This window comes from Pan troglodytes, chromosome 1 (genome assembly GCF_028858775.2).
Source record: "Pan troglodytes isolate AG18354 chromosome 1, NHGRI_mPanTro3-v2.0_pri, whole genome shotgun sequence".
Classification (NCBI taxonomy): domain Eukaryota; kingdom Metazoa; phylum Chordata; class Mammalia; order Primates; family Hominidae; genus Pan; species Pan troglodytes.
In genome coordinates this window covers 47,977,056-48,003,551 of record NC_072398.2, presented here as the reverse complement: position 1 = coordinate 48,003,551, position 26,496 = coordinate 47,977,056, and the positions used below count along the sequence as shown (strand labels likewise).

Below are 26,496 nucleotides of genomic sequence, written 5' to 3'. Positions count from 1 at the left end.
CGTCACCACTCTTCTCACCAAATATTACTGGTTTTGGAAAAATCTAGTTATTTTTTATTAGAAATATACTATTTATGTTCTCATGTCATGGGTTTCTTACTGTTCTTTAAAAGTGAATTAATAAATTAATATTGTGACATGTTCCTCGGTTTTCATTTCTCATACCATGAATATCAACAGATCAAAACCTATATAAACAAAAGCTCTCTGAGGTCCTCAGTAATTTATATGAGAGAAAAGGGGTCCTGAGGCCAAAAAGTTTGAGAACTGCTGCTTCAGCTCAAATATATCTGGGCTTCAATGTAGGTTATTTCTGGAAACTCAACAAATGACTCCATTTGGCTCTTGGGTGTTTTTTCTGAGGTCCCATTCAGACCCTATTCTGGGTGCCTGCTCTGAGGATCAGCTCAGACTAAAGCTAAAACTATGCGACAGGAAATGTACACATAGAAATTCAGGCTTATCCCATGCCTGTGTCTCCATCTGCCACAGGTCCAGAGAGCCTGGAACATACCACATTGTATGTGGGGTAGGGGGTGACGGTGTTTCAGAACCAGCCCTGGCCCAGGCCCCTGCTCACTTTCTTGGCTCACTGACCCCAGTAGAGCTGTCCTTCCTCCAAGTCCCCCTTATCCAGGGGAAACCCATTCTCAAGGTCAACAGATGTGGGCGGCAATGGCTGAGCTCCGGGCTCCTTCACCAGGTAGGGTGGCTCCCCCTTCTGAGCCATCCTAGGCCCTGCCCCACAGCCCCACTTTCCCTGGGAGCTCACCTGTGCCAGTGAAGTAGCAGGTCTTGTGCATCTTGCCCTTGAAGAGCTCCAGCCCGATGATGGCATAGATGATGACCATAAAGAGGACAAGCAGGGCGATGTGGAAGAGGGGGAGCATGGCCTTGAAGATGGAGTTCAGGACCACCTGCAGGCCTGCAGAGGCAGGCAGGGAAGGGAAAAGAGGAGTCACCTCTGTTTGGTCTCATGGCCCTCCCTCCCTATAAATCCTGGGAAGCCCCTGAGATGTCAAGGTAGGAAGGAGACCCAGAACTGGGGGACAAGGGAACAGGAAGGGAGAGGAGAAAGGGGTCTGCAGGGACACTGCCACCCACTAGGCACCCCCGACACCAGCCGGAGGGGTCTGAGCACTCGGAAGGCTCTGAGGGCCTTGACATCCAAGCCGGCTCCTTTGCTGCTCATTGGGGCTGTGTGGCTTTGGATGACGTTAATCTGTTCCAGAATCACGGTGAAGACCCTAGAATGGAGAAGAGGGAGAGAGGGGGTCCAGGGGTTGGAAAAGCCACTGCCCCAGTGGTCTGAGGCCCTGTGTCCTGTCCATGCTTGAGCACCTGTGGAAAGGCCTAGGGGAGAGACGGCAAATACGGTTCATCAACTAACAAATGATCTGATCATGCTTATCTGGGGAATTTCACTTAAAAGGATTCTGACATCAAGTTCATACTCAGTGAAAAGAGTATGGTGCTCCACTTGTGAGGTCTACTTTGGGTGCTGAACGGGGGTGAGGTATGTGTGCCACAGGGACAGTCCCTGGCCCTGGGGCTGAGTACCCCCAACACGGGCTGGAGGTTACCTGTACATAGTCAGTGGTGACCCAGAGAAGAAACTCCACAGCAAGTTCTCCCTCAGTGCTTTTCCTCCTGGCTGCACTTTTTGATAATGCCCTTTATTTTCATTATCAAAAAGTAGGAGGCCTTTTCCTACTGGCCTCCTCTTCCTCTCTTAATTTACTCAAATTTCCATTATCCTTTGAAGTCTACCTCAAATTCCTTCGCCTCCAAATACTTCTAACGGCAGAACTCCCTGGGACACATTGCGTATGAAACAACAACGCGCTGTGAGGTACTGCTTTCTGCACTCTATTATTCTGTACGCATTTGTCTTGGCTTCCAACCAGGGCAGTTTGTAAAAGGCAGAGGCAGATTCACAGAATTCTTCTATTTTCTCTACTGAGCCAAAAGTAGCACTGGATGGTTAGCAGGTAACCAACACCATCCTTATGGAACTGAAGGACAGCATACTGGTTGAGCATGCAGCCTCTGGAGCCGAGACTGCTTTGGCTTGAATCCCAGCACTGCCACCAGCTAGCTGTGTGACCTTGGGCAAGTTGCTTGACTTTTCTGTTCTTTAGCTTACTTATTTATAAAATGAGGGAAAACAGGATTGTGGCAAGAATTAAATGAGAGGGTACATGTAAGCACATATTAAGTGCTTGATAAATGCTATTGTTATCATTATGTGGTAGTTACTCATGGTAATGCTATGGGTAGAGATATGTTCCTTCTAAATTCATATGCTGAAGCCCTAACCCCTAGCACCTCAGAATGTGGTTGTATTTGGAGACAGGGTCTTTAAAGAGGTGGTTAAGATGAAACGAAGTTGTTAGGGTGGGCCCTCATCCAATTTGACTGGTGTCCTTATAAGAAGAGGAACTCTGGACACACAAAGAGACACCAAGGATGCACAGGCACAGAGGAGAGACTGTGTGAACCCAAACCTGCCAGCATCTTGACCTTGAATTTCCAGACTCCAGAACTGTGAGAAATAGATTCCTATTGTTTCAGCTTCCCAATCTGTGGAATGTTATTATGGCAGCCCTAGCAAACTAATACAGGTTAATAAATGTCCGTTTTTGTGAACCCAAATAACAGGTACTCAATACAGGTCTGTGGAATAAACTAATACATGACAGAGGCTGAGAAACTTATGAACATCCAGAAACTGCTGGCCAGTGGAAACATCCATATCATTTCCAAATTTGTGTGATGTGAGGAGGATAATGGAATTTATAGCATCTAGCAGGGGAAGGAGATTTGACCTGCGGGCAGGGTCGGGGGCAATGATCCACTCTCCACCAACATGGACAGCTCCCTTGCTGGGCCGGCCTCTAACAGAGGCTGCTCCATGCAGTGGTTAGCACAATGCTGGAATCCCACCCCACCTCTAAGATGCTGATGGTGGTGGCAGTGGGCACACAGTCCTCAGTGAGGGTCTGACCTTCAGTCTCCCCACACCCAGCTCTCACCCCAGGAAGACAATGGTGAAGTCCAGCACATTCCAGCCACTGCGCAGGTAAGCGTCCTGGTGGAATAAGAAGCCGTAGGCAATGATCTTCATGGCGGCTTCAATCGAGAAGACAATGAGGAAGAAATACTCCAGCTTCTCCTGTGGGAGCAAACGTGGTCACAGCATGCCTCTGTGCTCTCTGAGTGCACCCTTGCTCTCTTCCCTGCAGCCGTGCTGGGTTCCCTGCTGTTGCTCAGGTACGCCCACCTCAGGACGTTTGCACTTGCTGATGGAATGCCCACCCCCCCACTCCACATCTACATGCCCCCACACTGCCACTCCCTCACTTTCCACAGGTCTTTACTCCAAATTCCTTCACTGAGGCCTTTTCTGGCCACTAAGTGTAATGCGAGCCATCTCCAGCATTTCATGTTCCTCTCCTCTGCTTAATTTGGTCTTCTTAGCACTTATCCTTAGCTTAAATACCATATCTATATATATATTATACATACAAAATCTTGTTCATTATCTATCTTCTCCACTAGAATATAAACTCCATGAAGCATGGGGATTTTTGTCCATTTTTTTTTCATTACTCGACTTCCAGATATTAGAATGGGATCTGAGGTACCCAAAATGAAAGTCCCCAGGTGGTTTCTGGCTTTGGCACCTTTATTCTCTCACCATGCAGGGGATGGATGGTAGGAGATGGGGGTGGATTACTCAGAACTCCAGATGCCTTCCCTTGCTGGGCAGTGTTGCTCTTTAATTCATTTTCCTTTAGGGTCCCCTGCCCGTCCCACCTGCCCTCACATTGGCTTCCTTTAGGCAGCCCCTTAAAGGCCGTGACACTATTACGCAGGGTGAGTGGAGTGTGGGGTACACTGTGTGTGGGGAACACAGGTAAGAGGCTGAGGTTTCAGCTCAGCCCCACCCTGCAGAAGGCCCGGCCGACACTCCAGGCCCTGTCCCCGTAGCCTGATCCTCTGGGTTACCCTATCCTTGGCCCCATCACCTTTCCCCCTCTTCTGGGCCCAGGTGAGAGCTATTTCTAACTGAGGAAGCAAGTCTCTCTTGTCAGGACTCCAGGCTGAAACTGCTCTCCTTGCAGCCATCTGAACCCTGGCTTGGCAGCTTCTAAGAGCTCTGGCCTCCAGGCCTTCCCAGATAAGCACAGCCTCCCGAGGGGGTGCTGACCCAGCCTGCAGTCTAGGCCAGCCTGCAGCACGGCACAGCTCCAGGAGGTGTGTGTGTGTGTGTGTGTGTGTGTGTGTGTATACATATATATACATATATATATATACACACATACATATGTATGTGTGTATATATATACACATATATATGTATGTGTGTATATATATACACACACATACAGATCTATCCTGATTGGTGCTCTCTGGAGTTACACAAGGGGTTCTGTACCCCCACAACCCAGCCCCATCACCATTAGTCTGCAATACTCACACCCATGGAAGCATCTCCTGGGACCAGGGGCCCACCCCATCAGCACACTGCGGAGGCGTCATTCATATTCACAGTTCCTTAGCTGCGGAGCCAGACTGGGGAACTGGGCACTCCATTAATGATATGGAAGATAATTTATTTTTACTTCCAAGTGAGTAGGTATGGGAGGCAAGGGAAGAGGTCCCCAAATGGCTCACTATTGTGGATATGGCTCCAGAAACCTCCAAACTTGTCATTCAGAGAATTTTCCTGAAAGCATGATTTTCCCCTTCCAGATAGAAGGGAAAACTGCAACATACAAGGACTAGACTTGCTTTTCTTAATTTTGCCCTTTGTTCCTTCTATTAATTTGTGATCCCAAAGCTTTCCCCTTCTTCCAGAAAATGGTAATATGATGATTAAAATGCAAAGCCATGCCATTCTGTGAAAGGGCCTGTTGATGGAGACTGTGCTTGGCACTCTTGGGGAATCGTGGGGCAGCCGCTCCAAGGAGGAGAGCTGCAAAGGGAGGTCTTGGCACCCTCCCTGGCAAGAGGAGTGGGCTGGAGCAACTATGGAGGGATCTCCCTGGAATTGGGTGAGTGGTCTCCCCTCCTCTGTAGGACAGGTTTCCTGGGAGTCAGGTACACCATTAAGGAAAAAGTGTAAGGGAGGAGAGTGAAGTCAAGGCAGCATTTACAATTTCAGGTTGCTGCAACCCCAGGGGGATAGACAGAAGTGGGGTTGAGGCAAGGAAAAACAGGACCTGAAATAGTTTCAGTGCTCACAGGCTGGGCGACCAGCCATGAACACCGGAGAACTGCCTGCACCTGCCACTGCCTGTCTGGCTGCAGCCTGGCTCAGAGAGAGCTTGTCAGGGGCTGTGGGCTTCAGATGAGGTCACTCAGTTTCCTCAGCCTGTTAGCTCCAAGGCCTGCCTCTTTCCACCATACTCCCTCCAGCCCAACCCTGGAGTGCCTGGAATTAAAACTCAGTACCATACAATCCCTGTGTGTGCACACAGCGTGAGCCCTCGTTCCGGAGGAGAGGGAAAAGGGATGTGTCCACTCTTGCATCATAGGAACAGTGTCATCAATGTCACACTGGGTTGGCTGACAGCCTCTGCAGCCTGGGCTCAGTCTTCCATGGAAAAATGAGGGATAGTCATTCCACAGATATTTATTAAGCTCTGGACTGGATGCCCTGGGTAAGACCTGGCTGTCTCCCCAAGATCAAAGTCATCAACCTTCCTAAAACATCCTAATTTCCTGTGACACCCCCAAGCATCCATCGTGGGCAGGTGGGAGGCAGAAGATGTATGGTGTGATGGTTCTCACCAGCTCTGCTGCTTTGGGCAAGTTCCTAAGCTTCTGTGAACCTCAGTTTCCTCATTTGTAAATCTGAAATAATGAGAGCTACCTTGAAGAGTCATGGTGAGGATTAAATGGCACCTTGTGAGTAAGTGTCTACCCCTGCCTGGCATGCACCAAATGCTGAATACATCACAGCTATTCTTATGAGACACCTGGGCCCTTGGTGAAGGTCTGTTTTCTGCCTACACTGTGTTCTATTGGTTTCCATTATGTTCTATTGGTTTTCACAGAGCTGTTGTTTGATGTAATGTCTGTGGGTGGTCACCAGGGCTTGGCTTCGACCCACCTCACACTCAATATGTTTGAAACGGAACTCCTTCTCCTGATAAACCTGCTCTTTCTCATGTGTCCCTGTCTCAGCCAAAGGCACTCAGTGGCCCAAGCCAGAAACCTCCAGGGTCTTTCTGGACTCCTCCTCCCTCTTGCTCTCCCCGGGTCCCAGTGTCCAGCAGGTCCGGGCCATTCCACCCCTACCGTCTCCTGCATCCAGCTCCTCCTCTTCGACTGCCCCTGCCATTGATTGCTCTCCCCTGCCTGCAGTGGTCCACCGCCACCCACGTCTCCTCCCCTGAGCCCTTCTCCATACAGACCCGGCTACTGCCTTGCTTGCAAGTCTGCCATGGCTCCACAACACCTACCAGAAAAATCCAAATGCGCTTCCGTGGCATGCAAGATCCTCCATAACAAGACCCTTGCTGATCCCTCTGGCCTCGTCACCAGCCTGCTGGCCACCCCGTCAATCATGTGGAATGACTTTCAGGTCCCCTAGCTCTCTAGCTGCCCCAGCCTCCACCTTTGCTCATCCCGGCCCCTCTGCCCAGAGTGTCCCTGAGGCCCACTGTCCAAGTAGACCTCTTGCCTCTTACAACCCTCTGACCCCCCACAGGGAGCACCAGCTCTGTGTCCTCACTGTCCCCTATAACCCTGTGCTTCTCTTTGCTGCCTCCTGACAGACCGCAGCTTCCTTGAGGCCACATCATCCTCACATGTGTTTCTAACTGTGGGGATTCTCCATGGTTTCTCTGCCCCAAGAACAGGTGACATTCCCTCATCAGTAATAGCATTTGGGCTTGGGGGCCAGGGTCACTCTCCAAAGAAGCCCTCTCGGAGTTGCTGCTGGTGGTGGGTGAGGGGAGGTTTTATGGCTTGAGAAGGCACCGCCAACTGGTGATTCTGATGCCCTTCCCTCAGTGGCATATGGTCCCCCGACACAGATGAAAATATTTTGGGCTCAGGGCTTCTGCCCTTGCTGTTCTCTCTGCCTGCAATGTTCTTCCCCAGATATCCTCATGACTCACTTTTTTCTTTCTTTCAGGGCCCAACTTGAAGGTCACTTTATCACTGAGACCTTCCTGGCTCTCACCCCCCAACTGTCTATCTTCTTAGCCTGATTTGTTTTTGTTTTTAGCTGTTGTCAAAACTTGACTCGCTATATATTTGTTAATTTATTTGACCCATCTCTCCTGACCTGAATATAACATCATTGAGAGCAGGGACTTAGCTCTGTTCACTGCTGTGTCAACTGCATCTAGAACAGTGCCTGAAAGTCTGTGATGGAATAAATGAACCAGTGTCCCGGGGCACTGCTGCTAGAGGTGCAGGCTGTGGGCAGGTGCGGCTGCACACCGTCGCTATCACTCTGGGATGAGGTCAGTGTAGGCATTGAGTAAGCATTTGGAAAATTCTATGGCAATCTGCAGCCACTTCCATGCATGTGGGTGGACTATAGACCATTCTGGGTTTGTCAAAGTCACATGGCGAATCCCAGCTGGCACACACACACGAAGAGAACAGTGTCATCAATGCAGTACACCCATGCAGTAGGACCATGTATCAGGCCATGATGGAGTAGAAATTAAAAACGACGAACTGTGGTCTTTCCCTACAGATCATCTGAGAAGCTCTGCTATAGAATGCGTCATCCTGCCCAGCACACAGGAGGCTCTCAGGCTATGTTTGTTGAATAAATGAACAATGGAAAGTCACAATTTCTGCTCACCTTCGAACCAGGTGCAGCCTTGGGATCTGCATTCCTAAGAAGAGACACTGGACCTCAGGCCCTGACCCCAGAGCAGGAGGGCAGTGGCTGTCCCTGACCCCCTGATCTCTGAGCTCAGGGGAGGACAGTGAGCCCGTCCAACTTTGTGAGGTGAGAGCTCCCTTACCTCAGCCCCCAACAAGGGCCTTTATTATTAAATGTCCCCTTCAAGGAAATTCTCATCCTTCCTCTAACTGGTGCTCCCTGGGGCCACACTTAGCTGGAGGTTGGCGTGGTGTGTGACCCCTGATGCACCGGCCTTGCACCTGCTCCCTGGGGCATTGAAGCCAGGTACTTCCAGAGTCTTGGGTTGAAAAAAGCAGGGCTGGGACCGCACATCCCCTCACCCTCCCACTGCCTCTATTTTCAGGCTGAGTCTGCTATCTCCAAGGGTCAGCCAGTCCTGAATACTTCTCCTCCCCTGGCCCGCATGGGGCTTTGTGGGAAGATGGTGAGAGCTGGTTGGGCTTTCCTCCAAAGGGATCTGCCCACCTCTAGTCTCCCTATCTGGGACCACAGAGGCAGCAGCTACCACACCTTCTTCCCCTGCAATCCTACCCCTAGCACAGTGGCCTGGTCAGGACTCCAGGCTCCCAGGCTCCCCATGTGCCCCGCTGGAGGGTTCTGGGATCTACAGAGCTCACTGAAAGGACCTTACTGGGCTGGCCTGGGAAGGGGCTGGCAGAGGCAGCAAAGTGGCTGCAGTTGAAGGGCTCCCTGGGAATGTGCACTGCCACCACATGACTGCCTGTCACCTGGGCCTGAAAATCTCCTTCTTTAGGTTCAAGGCATGGTGACCTGCTCAGGCATAAATCTCACTGGGACAGGGAGGCACTGGACTCATATTCGTTGTTAACTCTTTAAGGCACGTGTGCTGCATGGAGGCAAGGTGGATTTGGCTGAGGAGGAGGAAGCCCAGGGTGCTTGCAGGGAGCTCAGGCTGGGGTGGAGGACAGACGTCCTCAAATGTCCCCTCCCTCTTAGGAACCTTACAGGAAGCTCTCCACACAGGCTTGGCAGGTGCTACTATTAGAAGACAGTTTTACAATATTCCTGATTGCTTTCCTCCCGGATTCCCTCACTTTCTTGTTCCCTTAAGCTGACAGCCGGACTGGGCCCCCTTGCCTCAGGATGGGTTTGTGGCAGGGCCCCAGGCTTTTGTTTTTCAAAGCCTGAGAATCACTGCAGCTTTGGGAAGTCTCAGGGGTAGAGCTCACAGTTTGAAGGTGTGGCAGGATCTGGGAGGAGGCCCTGGGACCCCCAAGAAAGCAGGACCCAGCCTCGATTCCTGCCTTAAGAAGGGTGCAGAGGACCTATAACCCTGTCACCTGCACACTGCCTGAGACCCAAGGCCTGGGCACATTCCCCAGGCAGGCGGGATAACTGAAAGCACCAGAATAGCTGCAGTGATCCCTCTCCATCCCAGAGGGATATGTGCTCAGGATCCATGGAAAGTTGGTTCACAGGAAAAAATAAGTCATTTCTTGCACACCTCAGTTGTGGACGGAGGTTTGCTCCAGCTGTGCTGTTTTTCCTGTTTCACAGAGGTTGGAAGTGAGACTTAGAGGGGAATGAGGTGTCTGCTAAAGGCAAGGAGGCGTTGCCTGCTGTGACTGAAGCAACAGCGTTTCTGGTAGGCCGGCCTGATGTGCTGGCCTCTATGGCCAAGCCGCACACTGGGTGTCCAGGGCCCTGGCGTCTCCACAAACACCTCAGCCTCCAGGTTTGGAAGATGACCTGCTGAGGAGTGAGGGAAGTGGCTATGTTTAGCCCAACGAACACTCACCCAAATAGACGTAACTGGAATGGGTATCCCTTGCCATCCTACCTCTGTCTCAGGGGTCTCATTTCCCTCTTCCAGTTCCCTCTTCCCCTCCCTGTACAGCACTTCCCTTACCAGGGAACCAAGCTCCCTCAGGTCTGGGTGGGCCAGACACACCAGGGCTGACTAGGCAGAGGGACAATGGGGCTGAGGGTCCCAGTAGGGCTCTGCATGCTCAGGGTGAAGGGGGCTGGGAGAGAAAGGGAGACCAGTGCTGTCTTGGGTAATGAGGATAATAATAGCTAAGCTTTAGTAAGCACCCGCTTATGAGCCCGGCCCTATTCTGGCCACATGCATACATTTAATCCTCACTGAAACTTTATAAAGTAAGTACTTTTTTTTTTTTTTTTGCCTTTTCAAGTTTTTATTTGTATACATTTTTGTATTAAAAAGAAAAATAATCATCACAGATTACAAAGGGCTAACGCAGTAATAGAAGAATGAATGAATCTCTTTAGCCTAGAAAGCGGATACTCTCAATAGTATTAATGTCATAATACAAGCTCATCCAAGCGTTTTACATTTCTTTTTTTTAATGTCCTTTTAAATGTGATGTCCTAGCATGTAGTAAAGATCATGTACTATGAGTGTAAGATAGAAATTTCTCCACAAAGCCAGATAAGTTTTCCTCTCTAGTGAGAAATGGGCTATAATAAGTTCTTAAAAATTCTTATCTTCTCTGCCATGAATGAACATGGCTGAAGGTGGAGAGGCTGCAGGCTGGGGAAAATCCAGGGACCTTTCCACACAGGAGGTTCTCTGGGGTTCCATCCCGGAGGGTGTCACATAACCCAGATCACTCTACTCAGGCTTTTGACAAAAAACAACCCTCACCCTCCATAACTAGTCATCTTCCTTGCCCCTCCTTCTCACTTCCAGGGCCTTCTGAGATGTATCTTTCATAAAATCAACAATCAGGGAAGAGGAAAAAAGAGCTAGGATGGAACAAAAGTAAAACGTTTAGCAACTTTGACACACGGGCTCGGCACCTCTACCTGAGCTGCAGGGGTCCTGGCTGGGGCAGGGCCGGGTGGCCCTCCTCTACTGGCAATGCATCTGCTCCCAGGTGCAGGAGAGGGTGAGAGAGACTCGCACCTTTCAGGGCTGAGGCACACACACCTTCTGGTGTCTGATGCCCAAAGTTTGTGCTGGCATGGACCAACCTTGGGAGCATGCAGGATGAACAGGGGGATCTGGGCAGGCTGCTGCCTTGTGTCTCAGGTCTTGGAGCCCCATGGGAGGATGGTGGGTGTGAGGTGGCCAGCCCCGATGGCCCTTGCCATGACAGCTACATTGGTCCTCAATTCAAGTGTCTTCAGAAAGTGAAGATGTAAACTTCTCTTTGCAACATTAACTCCTAACAAGTCCAAAAAAAAAAAAAGTACAAGAAGAAAAGAAAAAGCATCCCCCCTCCTCCACCAGCCTATGTTGAGATGAAGCCCTCATCTCTCTGCCCCAAAGGGGCTTTCTCTTTCAAGGATGTGTGTGAAGAAGACGGTAGTCCCCTGGCCTGGGAGTAAACTCTAGATAAGAACAGTCTTTCACCACACCCCAAGGCTTCCTTGTGCCTCCGAGCCCAGTGGAGGACGAACACTGAGGTTTCTGTGGTGCTGGATACAGCACAGGGTGGCGTGACCTGAAGACAAGAAAGGGGGAGGAGGGGGTCCTGGAGTCCAGTGCCTGGTGAAGTGTGGGGCAGGCTCCAGACTGGGCAGGGAAAGGCCTCGGATCCCAGTGTCACAGCAGAGGCCAGACACTCTTCCTTGGTTCAAGGTGAATAGGTCACAGGAACTGAGACGGGCTTCCCACATACAACCACTGGGAGGGAAAAGGTAGGGAAGGGTACAGGCCGGAAACAACGAGGTGCCAAGGTAAGAGGCAGGCCCTCGTCAGCCTGGGATACTGTCTCCTACTCCCAACCCTTGGGCTCAATAGAGGAACCAGTTGAAAAGGAAGGCCCAACATATTTCCATCAGCAAGCAACAGGACCACCAACTCCTCCGTGTTGCCCAGCTCCCACTGAGAGTGGACATACAGTCATACCCATACCCAACACGCATCCCAGTCTGTGCGGGGCGGTCCATCATCATCCTCCCTAGCTTCGGACGACAGCCGACTAAGGTAGGTACTCTTATCCCGTTTTACAGATGAGGAAGCCAAAGCACAGAGGGATTAATTTCTCCAGGATCACATAGCTACCAAGAGGCAGAGCCATGATATGTATAGACAGTTTGATTCCAGACTCCATGGTCTCAACCACTATGCCAGGCAGAGGGGAGAGAAAGATACAGTATGCCTGGGACACCTGGGTACATTTGTCAGATCCCGCCCTCAATCCACCCCAGGTCTGTCTTTGCCCCCCGAGGCTTGGGTTCAGTGTGACTTCAGCTGTGGGCTGTTAGTGCTGGGAGGTCAGAGAAGGAAGGGAATGAACATTTATTGAGCAACTCTTGTGTGCCAAGTCAGACACGAGGTTGTTGCACTCATGGATATAACAGTCTTGAAAAGAAAGATATTGTGGACCAGCCTGACCAACATGGTGAAACCCCGTCTCTACTAAAAACAAAAAAAATTAGCCAGGTGTGGTGACGTGTGCCTGTAGTTCCAGCTATGCGGGAGGCTGAGATAGGAGAATTGCTTGAACCTGGGAAGTGGAGGTTGTAGTGAGGTGAAGTCGTGCCACTGCACTCCAGTCTGGGCGACAGAGTGAGACTTGGTCTCAAAAAAAAAAAAAAAAGAAAGAAAGATATTTTGGTCCTCTGTTCACAGATGAGGTGATGGAGGTTCAGAGAGTTTAGGAAGCTGCCAACCAGAGTCTAGATTGGAGGCAGCTTGGTTTGACTTGAGAGCCCGTCCTTTCCTGCGACTCCCCGGGGAGCTAGCACAGCTTGGGCAAAGGCTTTCCTCCAAGGCTTTCCTCCAAGGCTTCTGTTGTTCAGCTATTACAGTGTCTGCAGCCCCTGTGCCTGGTGTGAAGGGGCATGGGTTGGGATGGGTGGGGGAGAAGCTAAGTGCCCTGAAAGGGGACCTGAGTTCTTGCAGTGGTGGGAGGGCAGGCTCCCAGGTGGGTCTAAAATCCAGGCTTTCATTCATTTCCACAGACCCTTTTGGAGCACCATCACTTCTCTGTACAGTGGCCCAGGCTCAAACCACCCTGTGCTCTGCAGGTCCTGGATCTCTAAGGGGTGAGGCCAGAGCTGCAGTCCTTCTGAGGCCCCAGCCTCCCCAGATGGCGAGGGGAATGGGCTGCTGGCCACAAGAGTTGGCGAGCGCATTCCAGACCCTATAAAAAGACAAACACCCTGGCTGCCAGAGGCTTAGGCTCCAGCCTCGTGGAGGACGCTGCAGCAACTTGAACCCCAGGAATGCGACAGGGGCCTGGTGGAGCCTGCTGATGCCTGAGGGGTGGGAAGCCACCCTGCAGCCCAGGAGGGGCCAAATGGGCAGCCATCTTGCAGAGCTTGTCAGGCCCTGCCCTGCCCTGCCCTCGAGGAGAGCAGGCACCATCTACTTAAGAAAAATCTAAATTATTCAGAACTTGGAAATAAAGCAAAGAAAGGATGCCATATCTTTGTAATATCATGTTGGAGCATTTTATAACAGGCCTGGCCAAGGATTATCTAATTATCCAGGTCAGGGTTTCTCAACCTCAGCCCTAATGATATTTTGGTCTGGATACTTCTTTGTTGGTGGGAGGGGGCCTGTCCTGTGCATTGCAGGGCCCCTGCCTCTACTCCACTAGATGCTAGTAGGACACATCTCCGCCCCTGCCCCTCCCCCTCACAATTCCAGTTGTTGCCAAATGTCCTCTGGGGCAGAACTACTTCCCCTCCCCAGTCCCTTGAAAACCACTGACCTAGGAGGGAATGTAACTTTGTTTAGCTCTCACTATTCTGTCCTCTAGAGATGCAAATGAATTCTGCCTGATAGGAAGATAACCCCAATGGTTAGAGTTTTATTGCCCTGTAGGACATTAACCAGCTTGGTATCTAACCTAGCAATCCTATTCCATCATTCTCTCTCCGGTGTCATAACTTCTGCTCCTCTAATTCCCTTTAACTCAGCTTCACACGCCTGCTTGTTCTCTTTTGAGTTGAACTAATCTTTGATATGTGTTCCTTGGATATTTTACTTACAGTTGTGTTTTCACTTTTTGAACATCATACTTTGACATAGGATTGCTTTGAGGGTGAAATGAGATAATGTAGCAAAAGCAATCAGTTTATCATGTCTGCCCAACAATTAGGAAGTCTGATAATTGTTTTTGCTTTTCCACATTGGTCACCTCAGCCTGGCCTAGGCTGGAATGGTAACCCTGCCCAATAAAGGATGTAGGCCTGCCCACAGAGCCACCTGGGCATGTGCAGTGATCTAACCTCTCTGCGCTGTGGTTTACTCCTCTGTACAAATGAGAAAAATAAAAGTACCTGCCTCATGGGCATTCAGTGTGATAACACATATAAGGCATTAGAACAGTGACTGACAATATGCAAGTAATCGATAAATATTGAATGTCATTGTTGCTGCTGCTGCTGCTGATTTGCTGGAGGACTGGGGAGGGGTGATCAGGAAAGCCATTAAGAAAAGTTAGGGGTTTCAAGGAGAGAAGACACAGAGTTAAAGAGAAATCAGGGACAAACGATGGGCAGGGTGAAGAGGAATTCTTTACCTGAAATAATCCTTTGGCATAACTGTTGGGGGTTAGACCCTTTGAATCTAGAACAACCTGGGGGTCTCTGTGACTATAGGCATTTTGGCTGGTGAGCCTGCTCTGTGGGGCCTGCATGATCAAAGTTCCTTCTGTTGATAGATAAAGCACTACAACTTAGAAGGTCTTCACTCATCCAGTTACCTCTCTCAAGTATACAATATCATCCCCATTTTATAAAGGAGGAAACTGAGGGAACAGAAAGGTTACATAACTTGTCTAAGATCACACAGCTAGTAGGTGAGTGGGCCTGGGCTCAAAAGCAGATTCTAGCTCCAGAACCTATTTTTATAACCACCATGCCATAATGGGCTGATTTCAGAGGCCCGTGCCACTGTGACATCCCACAGTTGGCCAGGATGTCAGCATCCTGGATCCTCCTCTTGCCACCCTCTGATCTGCTGCATATTCATTCCCAGGACTCCTTGCTCTCTCTGGGCCTCAGTTTCCTCTTCTATTCAGGGAAGATCCTGGGATTTCCCACTGACACAGAGCAGGCAGAGTCAGAGGTGTACCTCTAGCCCCAGGAAACCCGGGCCCCAAGTCTATTACCCTCAGCCAACGCTGGCAGAAGGGATATAGAGGGACACTGCCAAGGGAGCCTATTCCCACAGACAGCAGTCACATCCCCGACCCTGCTCGCACACACGGCAACTGAGGGAAGCCCTTCTTGCCCACAACCATCCCCGCCCCTGCCCCACCCAGCCAGTTTGGCATGTGCCAAAGTGAGGAAACCTCTGTCATAAAATGCTTGGACCTGCAAATCCAATTACCCATCAGTGGACACAGGCACCTGTATCTCCACACATCTGAAGTTGAACTCACCACCTTCCTCCTCCGTACCCCCACCTGCAGTCTTGGTAAGTGATACTGCCATCTGCTCTGTCCACTTCTGACCCCCAAGTGTCATCCTCCCCCTCCCCCACACCTCCATCCCCACCTCCAGTCCTCACCATGGATTCCACCTGGCAGGTCTTTCTTAAGGCCACCTCACAGCCATCTTTACCATCGCCAGTGCCTTGGCCCAGCCTCCCCTGTTTCCTGCCTGGATGACTTCCCTGGGCTCCCTGCCCCCTTCCCTGCTTCCCATCCCACCCCACGTCACCCCAATCCATGCTCCACATGGGGCCTGAGAGATTTTTCTAAATCCCCCCCTGACCTCTCTGTCTCTTGCCTCCAGCCCTTTGCCCACGTGGCTTCCTCTGCCCAGAATCCCTTCTCCCGCTTGGCCTTCTACAATGCGCTCCTTCACAGCCAGGCTACATAATGGGGGGCCCAGTACAAGTGAAAATGTGGGCCCCCATGTTCAAACAGTAGGAAATGAGTGCTGATGAAGGTACTAAATATAAAGCTTTTCCCTTTCTTTCAGCCCCTTTCTCAGCCTACTGTGGTGTCTTTTGATTGCTGCTCAGTGTTGTGCAGGGCAAGTGCAGACCGCCACAAGCACCTCCTCCTAATCTTCCCCCTCCACCCTCACCATCCCACAGCCCGACATCCTGTGCCCTGGCCAGAGGTGGAGGTGTGGAGCCAGGCATCTCCCCTTCACTCAGACCCACCACCTCAACCCATAGTGGACATCCGGCACCCAAGGGTGTTGCAATCTCTGCTTCCTGGGAAACAATAAGTACCCAGAATCAGGGAGGGCCTTGGAGGCTCAACCTCATAGGTCATTTACTGAATGGACTGCAGCAATGTCAGCCCAGGGTAGAGACAACAAGAGCCATGTCCTTCCCTGAGACACGGCCCTTCCCATTCTCCCACTCAGGCCTCTGCCAAGTGGCCCAGGACCCCAGAGGGCAAAACATCAAGCTGAGAGCCCCTCCTTAGAGGCAGGGAGATGGCAGAAGTCAGGACCTTTTGTGAGCCAAGGTTCCAAGCTTGAGGTGCATGTGCCATTGTCCCAATGGACTTCACTTACAAATCATAAATTCAAAGATAAAATTAATTAAAATCTCAATACTTTGACCACAGAGCATTCAACCCCAAATGTGGGGCCCTTCTGAGTGGGAGTCCTCTGGGACTGCATAGGTGGCACTTGTGTGAGCTGTCCCTGTCCTCAACCTTTAGGTCTCAGGTTAAACATCTCATCCTTGGGGAAGCCTTCCTGATCTCAAGACTAGCTTAGGTTCTCTGTCAATATGCTACCATAATGTCCCCAAATCTTGAACCTTTCCCATTTCATTTTAACTACCTGTTTAATTGGTTTTATTATATTTACTTGTTTAATCCATGTAATGAAGCTCTGTGAAGATGGGAACTGTGTCTATTTGGTTCACAGTGATATCCCCAGTATGTGCCAGGGATGTGATAGACACTAAAGATGCATTCGTTAAATGAATGAGAAAGGTCATGAATAATTAAACCTTAGGCCTCCTTTCTTGAAAGCTATGGGTTATTCTGGATGACTGGAAAGACCCCAACCCTTCTCTGCTACCTACAAAGCAGCCAATAGGGCAAGAGAGAGAGTGCCTACTGCCCCTTTCTACTCTGACTCCTCTCATCTCCCTCTTGCTGGGTTTTGTGGACATGAACAGTGAGGACCCCTGAGCTTGAAGCTGGCTGAGCAACCTTGGGTATCACCGACTTTCTCTGGGCTTCACAATTAAGGGGTCAGGTTAGGAGTCCTCACTGAGCATTCATTTCCCATAGAGCTCTGACATGCCAGGTGGCATTTGCTGCTTTGGAAACATTTCTGATTAGGTTTCCGACTTGCAGGGAACTCATAATACTGTCTTTATGAACTCTAGGCCTAACCCAAGGTTTTGTAACTCCAGCCCACAAACTAAAGAAAAACATACACAGGACCACGTGAAACAGTTAAGGGAGCCAATTTTGTTTCAGGATGGAAGATGACATAACCATTAGGATGTAATTTTTTTTTTTTTTTGAGACAGGGTCTCACTGTGTCACTCGGGCTGGAGTGCAGTGGCATGATCTTGGCTCACTGCAGCCTCGACCTCCCAGGCTCAAGCAATCCTCCCACTTCAGCCTCCCAAGTAGATGGAACGAGAGGCATGCACCACCAGGCCCCACTAATTCAATTTTTGTAGAGACGGGAGTCTCTCTATGTTGCCCAGGCTGGTCTTGAACTCTTGGATGCAAGTGATCTTCACGTCTCAGCCTCTCAAAGTGCTGGGATTACAGGCATGAGTCACTGCATCCAGCAGAGGTATAATTTAATATCCTCCAAGGTGGGGCAGAGTTTTTTGCAAAAGTAGTCAATGTCACAAGGAACTGAGGCTCAAAAATATGAAATCCTGAAGGGTGGGGTAGACCCAGAGCTCTCCCTGCATTCAGGGACGTGGAGACTAACCCTATGGTGTAGAATGCCCAGACTTTAAGAAATGCCTTCCTTGCCGGCAAAGGTGGCATTGGCCCTGCCAACATTTAATCCCACTCTCCTTCCACACTCGGGAGCTCAGAGTGTTTTCCCCTCATAGCAAGCACACATTTAGAATCCCAGCTTCCCATCAGCTCAAGATAGATTCCCATGGAAACCAGCATAAAGGAAAGGCAGAGACGTGTCAGGCCCTGGACACATGCAAATATGCCTCCTCCCTCCCGGGCCCTGCAGGTTCAGTGCAGGAAAAAAGCCCTGTTGAAAAGGTGGTTCCATTGTACTGTCCCCTAGGGAGCCTGAGACCACTGTTTCTAAGAGGGCTTCCCCTAGAAGTCTTTCTGCCGTCACCCATCACCTTGGCAACACAGCCTGTACAAGAGCAGGTGCTGGCTAGGTGTGGTGGCTCACACCTATAATCACAGCACTTTGGAAGGCTGAGACTGGTGGATCACCTGAGGTCAGGAGTTCGAGGCCAGCCTGGCCAACATGGCGAAACCCCATCTCAACTAAAAATATGAAAATTATCTGGGCATGGTGGCGGGAGCCTGTAATCCCAGCTACTTGGGAGGCTGAGGCAGGAGCATCACTTGAACCCAGGAGGTGGAGGTTGCAGTGAGCCGAGAGCTGAGATCACACAGCCTGGGCAACAGAGTGAGACTCTGTCTCAAGAAAAAAAAAAAAAAGAGGTTCTAAAATCAGAGAGACCAAGCTGGAGGCCCTACCATAAGATTTAGATGTGGGTGACCCTGGGTAATGTACCTAAACTCTCTGAATATCAGTCTCCTTTGTCTTTTAAATGGGTCTAATAATGTTACTTACCCCACAGGAGTAGTTATAGGGATTAAATAATACAATAATGTAAAATATTTAGCACAAATCCTGGCATTTAATAAGCACTTACTAAATGCTAGCCATTTTTATTATTAATTAGCTATTGAGTAAGTAAGTCCCTGAACCTCTCTAGGTCTCAGTTTTCTCATCCATAAAACAGAATGAGGTGGGGAGGAGGTAGGACAGCTTAATTTTTGAATATCCCTTCCAGCCCTGGCATTTTATGGTTCCAGGTATGTGTTACTGATGAAGGGGTGAAGAGATAGTGGTATTATAGAACTCTAAAACATGTCCTTGCTTCAGATTCCTGGATAAAACTCTCCCATGAAGGCAAACTTAGTGGACACAAGTTTCTTATGAATTACATCTGGGGAAGAGAAATTAGCATTCAACCTCTGTGGCTCACTAGCTGACCTTACTAAGCCTCAGTTTCCACATCTGTCAAATGGAACCACTTTATGAGTTGGTTGTGAGGATTAAATGAGTTTACTCTCATCAGGTATTAGCACAGTGCCTGGGACCAATGAGTGCGTGCTCAGTGCTGGCTGACAATATCACAGAATCTGGAATAAGCAGGTTGACCCTGGAAACCCATTGAGCCACTCAGCCAGCCCTGCAGGTGGCTGGGGATGCAGGGCCTGCATCGTCAGGGAGTTGAACCACCAGCACCATCCCCCAGAACAGAGTCCACCAAGGGGGCCTCCCCAAGCCTGGGGCTGCAGGCTCGCAGGAAGGGAGATGGAAGGGCCAATCTTACCAGGCCGAGGTTCAGAGAGTTGTTGTCATCTTCTGGCATGGGCAGGTACACGGCCAGGGCCACACAATTGGCAAAGATGGTGAGCAAGATGATCGTCTCGAAGGGCCTGGAGCCAGGGTTAAGGAGAGCCCTCGAGTGAGGCAAAGGACTTACAGGGTTAAGGGGAAGAGGGCGCTGAGGGTCAGTCTGGACTGTGACTCTGATGCCAGGCTGCTGGACAGGCTCATGGACGCTCGCCCACGCTGCTCCTTCCCTGAGCCCCTGCAGGGTACAGTGAGGACCAGGTTCCTGCCTTGACATCTGGCTCCCTCTCCTCAGGAACAAGTCACTTTCATGTAGACTCCTTGGAATGGCAAAGGTCTGGTCCCTGGCCGAGGGCTCCTCAGCTTTAAGGCCTAGGGGGTCTTCACACCGCTCCACTCTCAGTGCCTGTCCATGCCCTTGCCTGCTCCCAAGGAGCCATGACTTTGGCAGATTCTGGCCAATCCACAGAGGCTTACCCAGATAAATGGCATGGGAGGGTAAGGGTTGATGCAGGGTAAGGTTGAGAACTCACTGAGTAGGACTGGGAACGAGAGATGGAGAGATGAATGCTGAATTTCCAGAGCCATGTGCGCATGCTGGTGTGCACGTGCTCACACCCGTCACACCTCACCCCTCCCAGACACACCCATCCCGCCACAGCCATTTCCAGAGGGTACCCCAGGCCCATGGCTTTCTTGACTTTCTGGCCCATTAGGCAGCAAGTCTGGAAAGAGCTAGAGAAAGCAAGGGAGGAAGCGAGGGAGTTTTTGGGGTGGATGGGAAGGCATATTATGTAGTTGGGCTTGACAGAAAAATCCCATTCTCTTCCCAGTAACCTCCAGTATTTGAGAAAAGAGGAGGGCCACAGGGGCAGGGGGCTACGAGAGGGGAAGGCGCAGAGGAGCAGAGGATGGAGGAGAGGGAGAACCCACAGAGTAAACCTGATTGCAGAAGAGAGGCAAGGAGGGAGGGCCTAGGAGGGTTTGATGTGGGCGATCCACCGCCTGGCCGAGAGCGGGTCAGGGGAACAGGGCTGACCCTGACCCCAAACTATCTCTACTTGCCCCACGTTTCTCTTGTCCTTCCAGTTATCCCTCATTCTCCTTCCTTCTAGGGAACAGCTGGTAGGAGCCCAGCCTTCCAGAACTCTTCAGAAATATTTCAAATATGCCCCACCCTCGCTCTCAGAACCCACTTGACACAGCCCTCCCCTTCTCTCTGTCACTCCTTCCTCCCTTCCCCAAATAACCCAGATATTTTCATCATTCTCCCCGCTAGAGCAAATGCAAACATAGCATGAGTTTCAAAGTCCCTGTCCCCAGGGTGGCACGTCTGAGCTAGAACAACCAGGCTTGTTTGGCCTGTGTCTTGGAGCCACTGAGACCAGGTGTCTTTCAGATCCATTTCTCCCCTTGGCTCTGTCCTCAGCTGGGACCTGCCCCCAGAGGAAGCCTTCCTTCAGCTCACCTCTGTCCACTGTCACCCCCCACCCAACCCAAACAAGGGAGAGTTTTCTCAAAGAGGCCATCGCATCTTTTTTTGGTCCCTATCCTATTCTAAAATGAGGCTGGTGCTTCAAAAACCTAGTGGCACCCCATGATAATGTGGATTTGGGCACACATGGGAACAGTCCCCATGAAACAGGCCCCACCCATAGGTGGTCAGTAGGCATCTCTGGTTGTCATCCAGGACTTGGGTGGCCCACTCAGGCCCAGGAAGCCCCACCAAGTCCTCCTTCTCTTCCTCCTCCTCCCCCACCCTCCTCCTCTTCCTCCTCCTCCCCCACCCTCCTCCTCTTCCTCCTCCTCCCCCACCCTCCTCCTCTTCCTCCTCTTCCTCCTCCTCCCCCACCCTCCTCCTCTTCCTCCTCTTCCTCCGCCTCCCCCACCCTCCTCCTCTTCTTCCTCTTCCTCCTCCTCCTCTCCTGCTTAGCTGAGGGCTCCTTCCCCCAGCTCCTCACTCAATTCTGTGAGTTCACCCCATGTCTAAGTGCCAGGCCTCCCTGGCCCTCCTGTAGGAAGTTTGTGCTCTGTGATCACCCCTGAATCCCTCCCTCATGACGCACACTCCCCCCACGGCCTGGGCCCTGAAGGATACTTCCATTCTACGATGCTGATGCAGGCCTTCCTCAGGGGGTTCTCCAGGGTCAGGCAGAACAAGGCCCGGGGTGGCCTTGGCAGAATCTCAGGAACCGGCTTCTTGGGCTGTTTCTTCCTCAGGCCTTCATCCTGGGGTGAGGATGGCTCCATGGCTTCCCTGGGAATCTGGCTTTCTCCTGCTCCCCCACCCCAGTGGTTTCCCTTCCCTGTGTCCCCAATGCCCCCGCCTTGGGGACTAGGCTGGCTGAGGCTGTCGGCTGAGCCTGCCCTGCTGAGCCAGCCAGGGGGCGGGGGCAGGAGTGGGGGCAGGAGGATTACTCTCCTCGCTCCCAGCAAGTAAAATTAGCCTCCACTCGGCTCCCCGCTGCCGGGCCTGAGCTCCTGAGGCCAGGCAGCTGTCATTCCACCCAGCCCAGCCAGTGACTTCCCAATCTGTCCCCTGAGGAGGGTGGGGTGGGTGGGGGGAAGAACTTACACACAGGCCTGGGTTGGAGCAGGGGCAGTGGGAGAGGGAGACAGGATGGAAGGTTTCAAGCCTGGGGCAACAGAGGTCAGGAATAGGTAGCCTTGGATATGGAACCTCAAACTGCAGAGTGGCCCCCTCATGCCAAAATTAGGCTTACCCCTCCTCAGCCCCATGACATTGTCTGGAGAAGGCACTGGGCAGCCTAAGTCAGGACAGCTCCACAGCAGCCCCTACCCATCTCAGTATCTGCACCATCAGCCAAAACTCCCCAAGCATACCCTCAACCCACCCCCACAAGCAATCCTATGTCAGAGAAACAGTAAACCCCTCTCCAGTGGGCTAGAAGGCTCCCAGAACAACCCTGAGTGTGCACACCTCTGGCATAGCACCTGCCTCACTGTGGAGCATCTGCTGTGTATCTTTCTTCCCCACCTCCTCCCATCCCTACAGGTGCAAAGGTTGTGTGCATTATCTCTGGGACTCTGGCCCCTTCTCTGCACAGTCCCCCTATGTACTATGCTCCCTGTAAATGTTCACTGAGGCCAAGCATGGTGGCTCACGCCTGTAATCCCAACACTTTGGGAGGCTGAGGTGGGAGAATGGCTTGAGCTCAGGACTTCAAGACCAGTCGGGGCAACGTGGTGAAACTCTGTCTCTACAAAAAATACAAAAATTAGCAGGGTATGGTGGTGTGTGTTTGTAGTCCCAGCTACTAGGGGGGCCAAGGTGGGAGGATCAGTTGAACCTGGGAGGTTGAGGCTGCAATGAGCCAAGATCTGGCCACTGCACTCCAGCCTGGATGACAGAGTGAGACCTTGTCTCAAAAAGAAAAGTTCATTGAGGATAGCCACGGTAATCCCAGCACTTTGGGAAACCAAGGTAGGTAGATAACTTGAGGTGAGGAATTCGAGACCAGCATGGCCAACATGGTGAAACCTGCATTCTACTAAAAATACCAAAGATTAGCGGGCGTGGTGGTGTGCACCTATAATCCCAGCTACTCTGGAGGCTGAGGCAGGAGAATTGCTCAAACCCAGGAGAAGGAGGTTGCAGTGAGCAGGGATTGAATCACTGCACTCCAGTCTGGGCAACAGAGCAAAACCTGTCTCAAAAAAAAAAAAAAAAAAAAAATTCATTGAACGCCTGAGCTAACAACACTGAATCTTAAATGTGCTGAGCTAACAGCGAACCCCACATACCCTCCCAGCAAGTACTCTGGGCTGGGAGTGGGAATAAGAAAGGGGCACCAGGAAGGGTGAGGGTAGACAATGATCTAGGAATGAGAAAATTCAATAATCCTTTTATTTAGCTCTTTGGTGCCAACACAGTGCCTATGTACCTATATGCACACCCCCTCCCCCAAGGCTTACAGTCTGAGGGAAAAAAACCACAGTCCCCACCCAACCTGGGACAAAACTAGACGACCTCATGGGGGGGATGCGGGGAGGGAGTAACCCCTCCTCCCAAGCCAGGAAGCCAGAGAACGCCACCAGGGCACACAGGTCGCCTCTGCTGAGTCTGTAGGTTCGGTCTGGGCTGAGCGCCGGCAGCAATCTGGCCTCCCATCCCTTCCTCTGGGTTCCTTTCTCGAGGAGTAAGCGTGCTCCCAAAGAAGTCGCTAGTATTTGAGGCCATCTGGTGGAGAGCAGTAGCATGGTAACCGAGGGCTCAAAGTCGGGCTCGCATCCCGGGGACTCGCAGAGACTGGGCTGCGCCTGCGGCAAGGAAGGACGGAGCAGAGCCACCTGAGGCCGAGCGGGAGCCAGACCCAGGGATGACCGTCCTGGGGAGCCCCTCTGCACCCCGGAGGGGACGCAGGACGCCCGAAGCAGTCCCAGGCCCTGTCCCTCGCTTCACCCACGGAGCTCCTAGGTCTCTATCGTGCCCATCGTACCCGCTGCCCTGCACTTCCGCCCCAAGCTGGTGGAGGAGGGAGGGTGTCGCAGACACGGGAGCGCCGCGGACCTCCTACGGTCACCGTCCTGCGGCGCATCGCGGGTGACCCAACAGCCTCCCGCTGCTCCCGAAAGTGGGACGGGGCCGGCGGATCATCCTCCAAGCCGGGGGCGGCCACAGGCCCGATCAATGGCAGGATTCCTCCGACTCCAAGAAAGGCGACCGGGAGAAGCAGGAGGACTCGGATGACTCCGGCACCAGGGAGGAGGGCGCCCGGGCCTCGCCGTCGCCAGGGCGGTCGGGACGGGGGGCGGCGGGCGGCGCGGGGCAGGGCCCGGTGCCCGGGAGGCCGCGGGAAGCGGGGGGCGTCGAGCCGTCGGGGGCCGAGCTCAGCAGCTCTTGCAGGTACTTTATGTAGCGGATGGCGGCGCGCAGCGTCTCCACCTTGCTGAGTCGCTTCTCAGCCAGGGCGCCGGGGAGGTGGCCGCGGAGGCGCGCGTAGCCCTCGTTGACGCACTTGACTCGCTGCCTCTCGCGCTCGTTGCGCTTCTGGATGAAGGCTGGCTCGAAGGGGTATTCGTAGACCCCGAAGGCGCTGGGGAAGGGCACGTAGGGGAACACCCCCGCATAGGCGTCGTAGTAGGGCGGCTCTGCTGGGCCCGGGTACAGCAGGAAGGGCACGTTGCCCAGGGGCTCGGCGGGGGGCAGGGGCGCCTGCCGGGGAGGGGGCACGACGCCCAGCTGCATGCAGCTGGGGGGCCCCAGAGGCCTCCGGTCCACCAGAGCCCGGCAGAAGTTATTGTTCATGGTGCCGCGTGGAGCTGGACCCAGAGCGAGGCCTCCACCGAATGGCCCCGGCTTGGGGTCTGCACCGTCTCCACCAGTGGGGCAAGTCACATCGCTAGCAGCAGCTCTTGGGTACCAGGACTTGCTAGGGCCTCTTTTCGCCCTTTAGGGTGGCTTCCAATGACTCCCTAACAAGGGCCATCGCCCTAGACAAGTGTGGCCCCTCTCAGGAGGTCGGTGCACGCCTTCTCAGAGCCAGCCCATGGCGCCGCGGAACTCTGAGGGCCCGCACCCCGTTCTGCAGCACCCATGGGCATGGCCACAGACCCGCGCGCCCTGCCTCTTGCTGCCACCCAACATGGGCACCTCAGGCCTAAACCACGGGCTCCATGTCCTCCACACCCACCCCAGCGCCTGGTCCTTGGTCCTCACGGCCTTCGGGATCCCCGGGCTGTCCGGGGTCCCCAAACTGATGGCTGCTGTTAGGAGTGCGCCAGCTCAGTGGAGGGAGTCCCCGGGAACATTTCTAAAGAAGAGGAGAGGAGAGTGAACATATCAGTTAGGAAAGACCTGTATTATGGGCTTCTTTGTATCATCCCCACCCGCAAACGGGATTGTAAGCCTCATGAGGAGAGGCGGTTGGCTACTGAAGGGGCACAGATCTGGGTTAAAATCTTGTGCCCACTCCTTAATAGTCGGGTGACCACTTTGAGTCGTGGTTTCCATAACGGAAGGGCAAGGGAAACATCCTTGACAGGAAATTAATAAGATATGAGAATCAAATGTGAAAAAATATATGCAAAAAACACCTCCTAAAGGGCATAGCTTATAAAAATGCCCAGTTTTGTCATGTCCCTTGAGAGTGAGGATTAAGTCTCATCACTGATCCCTTCCGGGGTCTTACATCTAGAAGAGGGTCTGAGACTGCTTATTGGATTAGCAGCAGCAGCCATCAGCCAATGAGGGAAGCCAACTCTTTATGGAAAGGAATGCCTCTTTGATAACAAGGTAGGTGTTGCTGGTCCATTCAAAGCCCTCTGTCTGGCAGAGACAGTCATCAAAGCCTTCCCTGCCCCAGTCCCTATGGTCTGGGATACACCCTCTCACCCCACCCTGGGTTTCTCCATGGCACCTAATGGAGGTGTCTATCTTTCACCTGTATGCCCTGAGCCTAGCCCAGCCCCTGTTGAGTATTAGATGCTCCACAAATACATGTGGAATAACAGAGAGAGGATTAGGCAGAAAGCTGGGTTTGTCAGGGTGGGACTGATTACACGTAGCCTTTCATAGGCTTTAGGAAGTTGTTATTTCAGAAATAATTGGTGTGTGTTGAGTTTAGGTGCCACCAAGTTTCATTGCATGTGGTTATCAGATCCAAGTTAGGTGCCATTTTGTCTAGGAAAACTCTCTGATCGCACTCCGCCCTCTTGTGTGTGTCTACAGTGTTCCATAAGCGCCATCTTAGCACTTATCACACTACTCTATTATTTTTTCCCTCTTCATAAAAGATGATCAGGACTTAGCAAGTGAGTGAGTGATGGGCAGCATGACACCTTGGCCACTGGGCACGGCCTCTCCAAGAGACAGAAAGGAGCTAGCTCTCTCCCTGACAGGAGGAGGTGGTGGCAAACTCAGATTCCTGAGAATGTCTCCTTCTGCACCCTCTCACCTCTGTCCTTTTTGCAGGCCCTGAGTCTGTTTCCAGCTAGCTTTGTCCTCCACACTAAATGAGGACCAAGAAAAATCAACAATGATTCTAAGCGTCATGGAGACTTAGATATGCTCTCAAAAGTGAAACCAGGCCGGGCATGGTGGCTCACGCCTGTAGTCCCAGCACTTTGGGAGGCTGAGGTGGGCAGATCACTTGAGGACAGGAGTTCGAGACCAGCCTGGC

At 52.0% G+C, this 26,496-nt stretch overlaps 2 protein-coding genes across 2 annotated transcripts in view; both read right to left on the bottom strand.

The window, feature by feature from the left end:
• CACNA1S (calcium voltage-gated channel subunit alpha1 S) overlaps nucleotides 1-21,748 on the bottom strand; it is a 73,076-nt gene extending 51,328 nt beyond the window's left edge. The window contains exons 1-5 of the mRNA XM_016935467.4: nucleotides 21,453-21,748; nucleotides 19,332-19,437; nucleotides 3,036-3,175; nucleotides 1,105-1,247; nucleotides 773-925 (exon numbers count right to left, since the gene is read on the bottom strand). Of these exons, the coding sequence (XP_016790956.2) occupies nucleotides 773-925; nucleotides 1,105-1,247; nucleotides 3,036-3,175; nucleotides 19,332-19,437; nucleotides 21,453-21,604 (694 nt within the window). The 5' untranslated portion in view covers nucleotides 21,605-21,748. The remainder of the gene's footprint in view (nucleotides 1-772; nucleotides 926-1,104; nucleotides 1,248-3,035; nucleotides 3,176-19,331; nucleotides 19,438-21,452) is intronic.
• A 1,446-nt stretch (nucleotides 21,749-23,194) lies between these two features.
• Nucleotides 23,195-25,128, bottom strand: ASCL5 (achaete-scute family bHLH transcription factor 5). Its single transcript, XM_016935481.4, has one exon. It carries the CDS (start codon nucleotides 24,621-24,623, stop codon nucleotides 24,003-24,005), a length of 621 nt encoding a protein of 206 aa, XP_016790970.2. The 5' UTR covers nucleotides 24,624-25,128; the 3' UTR covers nucleotides 23,195-24,002.
• Between the last annotated feature and the right edge of the window lie 1,368 nt (nucleotides 25,129-26,496).